Here is a 9,101-nt window from a genome sequence, read left to right as displayed (position 1 = left end):
CCCTTCCCTCTCCGAGTTGGTCTCCCTCAAGAACATGCAGCTTTTGTCTCAGCTTTTCTTGTTTATATGTTTGGCAGGGTTTTAGCTAGTCTGTGTCACTGGTGTGTGTAAAGTGATTTAAGCTTCAATTTATCCATGTGCTTAAGCATTTTGCTGAATGAGCTCCTTGCATTGTCTGATCCCTGGGTTGATCATTCACAGGGTTGCTGTGGAAGGAAGAACGCTAAGGGGGGTAGGTGGGGGGGTGAAGATATCAGGGGGAACTTAAGGCAGGAATACAATTTAATTTTTAATTGGCTGGATCTAGAGTGGACAGTTGGCTGGAAGTCTCTCTTTCTCTTCCTTTCATTAGAGGTCCTCTGTCAGACAGCTACTACGTGACGAGTTTCCTCGCTGCTGGGCTGAGAGTGCCTGATGCTGGCTATCATGGCCGACCCTGTAGCAGAAGAGCACGCGTCCCAAGTGAGTGAACTCTGCTGCGAATGTGGTCAGTTCCACCTCTTGCTGGACAATCATCTCTACAACTTCCAGGATGAAGTGGACGATGAACTCATCTGCCATATCTGCCTCCAGCCTCTGCTTCAACCTATGGACACTCCCTGTGGACATACGTACTGTTTCAAGTGCCTTGAAAACTTCATGCAGGAGTATAACTTTTGTCCTATGGATCGGAAAAAGCTCTCTTTCCAGCAGTGCCACAAGTCCAGCCTTCTAGTACGAAACCTGTTGGATAAGCTGATTGTCTTCTGTCCTTTCAAGGCAGAGTGTCAGCAGACGATGCAGCGGTGTGAACTCGAAGCTCATCTGCAGAACAGGTGCATTCCCATTTACATCATATTACTGCTTTTTGTATAATGCCGTCCGTCTCTTCTGACTAGAAAGATCCATTCTCAGAACAATTCTTAAACTGGGGCAAGATGGGACACCAAAGATGTCAGAGGGTGAGGCCAGAAAGGTGGGTGGTTGAAGACAGTGTAATTGTGCCTGTGTGTGTTACAGGGAGGCCAGCTCACATGTGCTAGGGAGGCGAAGGGCGAGGTGCTTGCCTGCCTGCATGCAAGTTGTCTGCAGACACAAAACTTATCAAATGTATATAAATTTGTGTCCCCTGATCTGGGGCACCTGACTCTGAAAATTATTATAAACGTGCTTATTCTTGTTTTACTTGCGCAGAGAAGAAAGACAGGCACAAAGTCAACACTCTGGAAGCAAGGGATCATGCAGTGTTGCCAGTTTAATTGGTCCAATTAAGATGTGCAATATATGTCTTTGATCCAAATAATGTAAGTCCCTCCAAGCTGCACATTATGCAGTTGCTGAATCACCTACTTATAATTCCATTATCTTCTCTCATTCTTTTGCTGAGAAAGAGAAGCAAATGAAAAATACTTTTTTTTTTTTTTTTTTTTTTTCTTCCCCCTTGTGTAGAGGAAGGGAGACTTTTTTTTTTTTTTTCTTGCGCTTGTCAGCAGAGATGTGGTTTGGTGCTTCCACTGCTGGTTGAGCTGGTGGCAGGCAGAATGTTGTAGCTTTAAAAGAAGTGCAGGTGACGAAGAGCTCTTGCCATGGTGCTTGGAGAACACTTGTTCCTGCCTAGTTAATGATTGCAAGGAAAGGGAGCTAAGTACAAGCCCTGCTGCAGGTGGAAGCAGACCTTCATTGGCAGCGTGGATTTTGTCAGTGGGCCACGAGAAATGCAACAGGCTTGTTTCCCTTCAGCTATGTTGTAGCTTTTTGTGGCAATGACCTATTTTAAAAATAGGTCAACCAGTGTGCAGGGAACAGTTATGCTTAGGCTACCTTTCAGTCTAGGAAGTTTCCTTGCAGTTCTTGCTCATCTTTGGTACCCGCGAGCTGGGAGCTTGTGTTAGAGCCAGGGGAAGTGACAGAGATGCTACTGTGCCCCTTTCCCTCGATATGTGAATGCTTATAATCTCCTTTTTCTTGAACTAACTCTTTGTACTGCTTTTTGGTTGTCAGGTGGGGCTGAATGCTTAGGCTATGGGGACAGGGCTGCTCAGTTGTGTAGCTGGGGCCATGGCCCATAGCAGGGCTGGGCCTTCCTCTCTGCTCTGTAAATCTACTCTGGTATCAGTAAACTTCTGTCACATGTTAATCCCTCTGGCACAGTAGTTAAACACAGAAGAGGGAGGCACCCTTAAATGTTTATGTGAGAGACCTGACTGGAAACTATATCATTCTCTTACACATTTCATAGTTCTTTGTATCTTGCTTAGGGAGGTGTGTTCTAAAATCGGAGGCTGTTGCACCTGGGCCGTGAGCATAGACTGGAAAATAAAAAAAAAAAATGGGAAAAAAATTACCCTGGGATTTGGGTGTTTCTGCTTTTTTTAGTTTTAAGTGGGATTAACTGATAGCAGGAGACTTCAGGAAATAAGAAGCATCGAGAAACTTGTTTTCTTGGGGGATTTCTCTGCGCTTTGCAAAATGAATTTGTCTCTTGACATCTTAAGAGGCACATGTGCACAAGTGGATCAATTAGCTTCTGTCTTTAATTTTCAGGGTCGTCTTACTGCTTGGACAATAAATGACTAGGAATAAACCAGAGGAAGTAATACTGGGATGAGACTTGTTTAGCCAGAATGTAAATAGTTGAGTTTAATTTGAAAAGTGACTCTGGTAAACACCCAATACTACTCATGCCTCTGAAAGTGATGCTTTTGCATTCATCATCCTCCTCACCTGCCACCTTTTTTATAAGTACTCTTGATAAAAGACCTTGTTTTTCCTCGCTCATTTTTGCTGAGATAGGCTGGCTGTGGTGTAGCTGCATACAGAGTGCATTTTGTTGAATGTAGAATTACTTGTTGAACCCTCGTGTGGGGAGCAGTCAGTGGGATTATAAACTCCTCTAAACTGCTCCCATTCAAGTAGAGCCAGCACCTGCGTGGACCAGAGGTGGAGTGCTGTCTGAGGCTGGGGTCTCATTCAGCAAAAAAAAATAAGCAAGACTCGCTTGCTGCTCTTGCGTGTTACTGATTTGTTAAAAACAAAGCCTAATTCAAGGCTGAGCTTGAAACTCGAGCCACTTCCTTTGCATGAAGTTACAGTTCATAGCCATCACTAAAAGGGCAGAGCTAAGTATTTGCTTGTATTTTAAGAGGTATTGTTTTCTTCAGGGAGTATTTACCAGGTAAATATTTAGCAAGGGAGACTCCTGTTCCTATTGCATTCTCCTTTTTTAAATAATTTGCTTAAAATTTTTGAAAGTAATAACATAACAAGCCTGCTCTTAAGCTGATACTGGTAGAAGGTGAAGGTCAAATGAGAATAAATTTTAGGATCTGTGATTCAAGCTTCACAGCTGATGAGATCTTGAACGTGCTTCTTCACATACCTTTGTCAGTCAGAGCTTGCGTGTGCTGGGTTAACCATGCTGGCAGAGACTAGCCACTTACTGACAATCTCTCTCCAGGTGTCCTGGTTTCAAGAAATACAAATCGGAACTGCAGCAGAAAAAAAATCCCATTTCCAAAGGGAAGGAAGATCCTCCTGCCAAGGTGGAGACAAACACGCCGAAGGATCCAGAGGAACTAAGTGGAGGATTGTCACTTGTGGCAGAAAGCTCTGCAGCTGCTGTGGTATCGCTAGGGACTGCGGAGCCTGGACTGGTTAATCCAGCTTTTGAGGAGACTGAAGAAGGTGAGAGTTTGATACAGAAATGTAATTATGTAATTACCCTTTATGATATAAAAATGAGGTAATTATCTCAGACGATTCAATTTTTAAAGTGTCCCCAACATCCTTAGATATCCTCAGTGCTGTTCAGCCATTAGTAGCCATCGGAGTAATCTCTTTCCTCAGTTTGTCCTTGAGCAGAAGGGAGATGCATTCATGTGCATCAGGTGTGGCAGGATCTGCTCACAAAACTGTCTGTGCAAAACAATTTGGAGAATCTGTTAAGACTGCAGTGAATATTTGCAGTACTCTTTGCAGAAACAAAGGCAGTCCCTGTCAATGGGAACATGCAGCACTTAAAGCACTTGCAGAGGCCAAATAATTAGTACTTGGGAAATGTTCCAGCTTCTTCTTAATCTTGTTAAGAAAGTTAAATACACAGTTTCCTGGAGTGGTCAGTACCTCCCTAATGGTGTGCAGCAAGTGTATTTTTTTATAGCATAACTTAGTTTTTGGATTAATGGTCAGTTATGAAACCCTTGCAGATAAAAGTAACCATCTCCAGTATAGAACTGCTTGCCTCAACCCCTGTTAGAAGGCAGCAGCGTGGAAATCTCCGTGCCTTGTCTCAAAGTTAGTCTCAGTTTCCAAGCATGCAGGCACCAGAGCTGGCACCTGCTGTGCCTGTGCCAGAGTAAATACACAGGACAGTTTACTTCTCTGTTGGCTTTTTTCCCCGAAGTACACTTGGGGCAGGTTTTGCATCTCTTGTGTGACAACTGCAGTTCACCCTGACAGGCAGCGCGCTTGGCTTCATTAGAGTGTTGGGCCTGCCTAAATGTTGCAGTGCTGGTAGATTTCATATGACCTGCTGACAACAACTTTCATCTTCAAAGTGTCTGAGAAGCATTGCTTAGTCTTCAGTATGCTGTGAAATAGGTAAACATTACTCCTGTTTTACAAGGGGGATGGGAAAAGAGGAGGGAAGTTGCAGCGAGCTGCCTGTGGTAAAGTCACCGCAACGGCAGACCGGTAATTACAGCTCGGTAGTCCCCTTTCCTAATGGGCACTGGGGAAATTGGCATTTGTTATGTGCGTACTTCTAGTAGGCTGGCTGTCACTGCAGAAAAAAATCTCTAAATGGTAAGTGAAACATACTGAATGCCCTTTAATAAAACTCAAGAAATAATAATGACAGAGTTTAAATTTGCCATAAGCTAGGATAAGATAGGAAACGCTCTGGAGGATCTCCAAATAAACAGGGGCTTTTTAAGCTTTTAATCTGACCTATTCTTTCCTCTCCTGATAGCTGCTTTCTCTCCAGATGCTACTTGGAACACAACCTGCCAGTGTGACAAATCTTGTGGTGCTATGTGAAGAAAAATTCTATTAATGTGTTGTTTTTTCTCTTCATCTTCCACAATCAGACCTTCCTCAGAGAACTAGTCTTGTGGCTGAAACGACCACGATTGAAATTCACCGAGAAGACCCGGAGGAAGAGCTGGGGATGAGGATAGTTGGGGGTAAAGACACCCCGCTAGGAAACATTGTTGTTCAGGAAGTCTTGCGGGATTCTGTCATTGCTGCAGATGGAAGAATAGCACCTGGGGACCATATTCTTGAGGTATGTAAAACCCCGCTGGTAGTCCCATAGCTTCTCTTGACTTGAGATGGGGGCTGGGGGAGGAGAGTCGCCTAGAAAAACTGGGAAATCTCTACAGCTGAGGGTTTAAAAGCACTGATCAGCTTGTGTGTCAGTAGCATGGTGTATCTGCTGGGGCTGAGCAGCAGACTTTTGAGGTTCCTTCCAGTTATACTCATATTTACCTTGCATATTTGATAGCTTTTTGGAGCTTTTTTGAAATGTAGACCATTTAGGATCAAGTAAAAAGATTTCTATCTGATAAATTTCACCCAGTAGCACCATTTCTCTCCAAAGGACTGTGCTCTAATTAGGAAGTCTTATAATTGCTTGCTGTACTATGTTGCTTAAGCCGCATATTCTCAATGGGCAGGTCCAGAGTTTAAGACCTTATGAGTTGAAGTGAGCATCAGATATGTAATGTGAGTAATAAAGAGCGCCAGCCTCATACCGTGCTGACCCACGGCCAGATTTAGTTTCCAGGTTAATCACGCTGCATGGCAGTGGGCTGATCAAGGCGACAGAAGCTTGTATGCAGCAGTAAAGCCTACATGCAGCAAGAACTGTTAGCACCTCCTGGCTATGGCTGCCCAGTCATTTGAGAAGCAATAAAGACCTAATTATCCTATTGGACTGTGGACTTCAGTACAGCCTGGCAGCTCCACATGCACAAGTGGCCAATACAATCTCCGAGTTGGCTTCTTAGATAGACCAGTAGAGTAACTTCTGTTTTATCCAGTTGGACTTTACGTGTCTCAGTCTTGACTGGGCTCTAAATAGGACAGGTCCCCACACTTAGTAGCCCTGTTAACATCCTGAAAAAAGACTGCATGGAGTCTTACGTGACAACAGACAAAGCGAAAAGTAGATTCTCAGAGTTACCTTGGTAAAAGCATGATTAGACTGATGATTCCAGAAGTTTGTAGACTATGGACCACTCTTCAGCTTAAAAGTGAGGATGGGTAGTCTCCAATTTGAGTCTTCTCCTCCTAGTGTGTATTGAATGCTGGAAGTTAAGGGAAATCGGTTCTGCGTTGCCACGCAGAATGATTTAATGTTTTGCAGTTTCAGATTTGTTAGTTATGTGAGTTGTCCTGTCTTGCCCCTGTCCTCAGCTATTCACCATTAATTATGGTCTAATTTCATCTGCTTCCTTCTGCATTCTTTTTGAGAAAACTCTGCTCTGTAATGTGCATCAGAAGCAGCTGCTTCAGTCACGGCATTGCACAGGGAGTTGTACATCCTGTCTCCAACGTTGTGATGTTCCGCACTGCGGACAGTGCCTAAATTATGTAGGTTCTGATTAGTGACTCTGGTTTGTTTGTCTTTCTAGGTGAACGGCGTCAACATCAGCAGTGTGACTCACTGCCAAGCTGTCTCCTTCCTGCGCCACCCAGGTCCTGTTCTCCACCTCATGGTCCTGCAGGAGAAGGGTTTTTCCAATAAGACTGCACAGCAGGATTCCACTTCTGCTACAAATCGGGAAGTGATCCACGTTACCTTGATAAAGAGAGACCGATCTGAACCCTTGGGAATCAAACTGATCAGGAAGACGGATGAGGCAGGGATTTTTATTCTAGATCTGTTAGAGGGAGGTTTGGCAGCCAAAAATGGAAAGCTGAGTCGGAATGACAGAGTCCTGTCAATAAATGGCCAGGATTTGAGGCAAGGAACACCCGAGGCTGCTGCCCAGATTATCCAGGTAATTTATGACATGGTGAGGTTGTGTGGCTAATGACTCCGCAGCTGCCTGCGTTGATGGCAGGGCTCCTGTTCTGACCCAAGGGCTAACAGAACACACTAGAGCAAACTGCATTCCCTGAAATATCTCTTTGGGAAAGTGACTTCCCTGTGGATGTGTGGGAAGCATCGCTTCCAAATGAAGATAAACACGAAGAGTGGGAATCTGTTATGAGTCATCTCTGACAAGTCTGAAGCGAAGCAGTTGCTCATGGCAGTTTAGTTCAGCTAAGGCAAGTGGATCTCCTTTGTGGTGCGGTGTTTGGAGCCTTTCTTGCAGAGTGAGTATTTGTATGCGCTGTGTAGATGCATGCAGCAGAGACAAGGAGAGATTAGGACAGCCTCTTGTGCTTCAAACAGCCACACTGCAGGTGTTTGTTGGGAGATGTGATGGGCTGGCAGCACAGAACAGAACCCTTTCGACTGATTTGAAGCCCTCTCCCCATTTTACCTGTATTTGGGAAGGGAGTCTAGAAAACTACATGAGGCACCTCAGGCTAAAAACACTCTAAAACACTAAATGGGTAGAAGAGGGGTGGTCTTTCCCTGCGCAATAGGAATGCACTCCTGTTGCAACATGCCAAGTGTTTTGGTGAAAGGAGTGGGCAAGGAGTTTTGGTTAAGGATTAAGGACTGCTGTGTGTGCAGCAGATATCACGTAGATCAGTTTAAATTCTTTATCTCCCTAGGCAATGACCTTCAGTTTCTGTTTTTATCTAAAGATCCTGACACAATACATGTCATCACATACTGTTTATATCCCGGAAATATCTGAGGTCAGCAGTGAGGGAGAGCCAGTTCTCTTCCTGGTAATCAGCAGAGGAGTGCAGTGGCATGGGATAAAAGAAGACAAAGAGCAGAGTTCCAGTACTGAGATCCTTTTTTATGTTATATATGTGGTTTCATTCTATGGCCTCTTAGAATTTTGTTTGTATTCCATTAAGTGCTGCTGTATTTCTGTTGTAATGTGCAAGCATAACTCCCATATGAAGAACTCTTTTCTTGATCCAGCTGAAACCAGTAATCAAAGTCTCAGAACCAGCTTCGGTAGGTTTGGGGAGTGAATTCCTTTTGAGGTGACATTTGGGTAAAACTGCAACAGTCCTCTTTACTTTGAGGGTGCCTGAGCCCTGGCCCAGGCTGCCCAGGGAGGTTGTGGAGTCTCCTCCTCTGGAGATATTCAAAGCCTGTCTGGACGAAGTCCTGTGTAACATGCTCTAGGAGAACCTGCTTTAGCAGGGGGGTTGGACTGGGTGATCTCCCGGGGTCCCTTCCAACCTTTGTGATTCTGTAATTCCAAACATCATCTGCTCTTCTGAGGGCTAATTCGAATTCTTGGTTAAATGTAATTTTAATTTTAATTGCAAAGCATTTGTAGAAAAGTCCTTCTACCTGTATTGTAAAGTACCATTTACAGCGCTCTCTCTCAGTGTCTCTCTCTCTCTCTGCACAGCCATATGTACTGTACATACTCTGGTACTCCTGGTTGAAGGGGAGGGCAAATCCCCATCTCAGGATGCAATGTTTACAGTATACTTTTTTAAAGACACGGATGTGTGCCAACTTACCTGGAAAAAAAAATTGCTCTATCTGAAGTGGCTTTGCAGGCAAGAGGCTTTTAAATTCTGTTTTGGAAAACAAAACTCTCCTGTACTAGTTTAAAAAGAAAAAAAGCAAAACCAAACCAACACAAAAGAGTTGATGCAGTCCCTCTTCCAAGGCCAGGGAATTCGCTGCTGCCAGGGTGCTGTGGCACCAGGGAAAATGGGGTCCTATGTCAAGAAGCGAGAGCGGCAACCGTACTTCTCTCATCCATTTCAGGAAATGCCCCAAGTACCCACATACGCCTTGCCCCAGTGGAGTCCTTCACAGTAAGGTTTTGTGAAATTACCTGAAAGAACAAAGCAAACTAGAAGAGCAGTAACAATAGTGAATACTTTCCCTGTAGTTCTGCCAAGGCCAGACATACAGCTGGTTAAGTGTTTAATTAGCAGCAATCTTCGACAAAAGGTCATGTTTTCAGGTACTCTGGGAAAAAAATGGGTGGAAGATGTTGAACAATAGACGTGGTACATAAGCT

At 44.2% G+C, this 9,101-nt stretch overlaps 1 protein-coding gene across 1 annotated transcript in view; it reads left to right on the top strand.

Moving 5' to 3' along the window:
* The first annotated feature begins 407 nt into the window (after nt 1-407).
* LOC104126061 (ligand of Numb protein X 2) overlaps nt 408-9,101 on the top strand; it is a 19,840-nt gene continuing 11,146 nt past the window's right edge. Inside the window, exons 1-4 of the mRNA XM_009638565.2 lie at nt 408-815; nt 3,437-3,663; nt 5,067-5,263; nt 6,615-6,983. Coding sequence (XP_009636860.2) covers nt 415-815; nt 3,437-3,663; nt 5,067-5,263; nt 6,615-6,983 — 1,194 coding nt within the window. The 5' untranslated portion in view covers nt 408-414. The remainder of the gene's footprint in view (nt 816-3,436; nt 3,664-5,066; nt 5,264-6,614; nt 6,984-9,101) is intronic.

Source organism: Egretta garzetta, unplaced genomic scaffold (genome assembly GCF_000687185.1).
Source record: "Egretta garzetta isolate BGI_Z169 unplaced genomic scaffold, ASM68718v1 scaffold595, whole genome shotgun sequence".
Classification (NCBI taxonomy): domain Eukaryota; kingdom Metazoa; phylum Chordata; class Aves; order Pelecaniformes; family Ardeidae; genus Egretta; species Egretta garzetta.
Note: the sequence above shows the minus strand (reverse complement) of the source record. Positions and strands in the feature narration are given on the sequence as shown.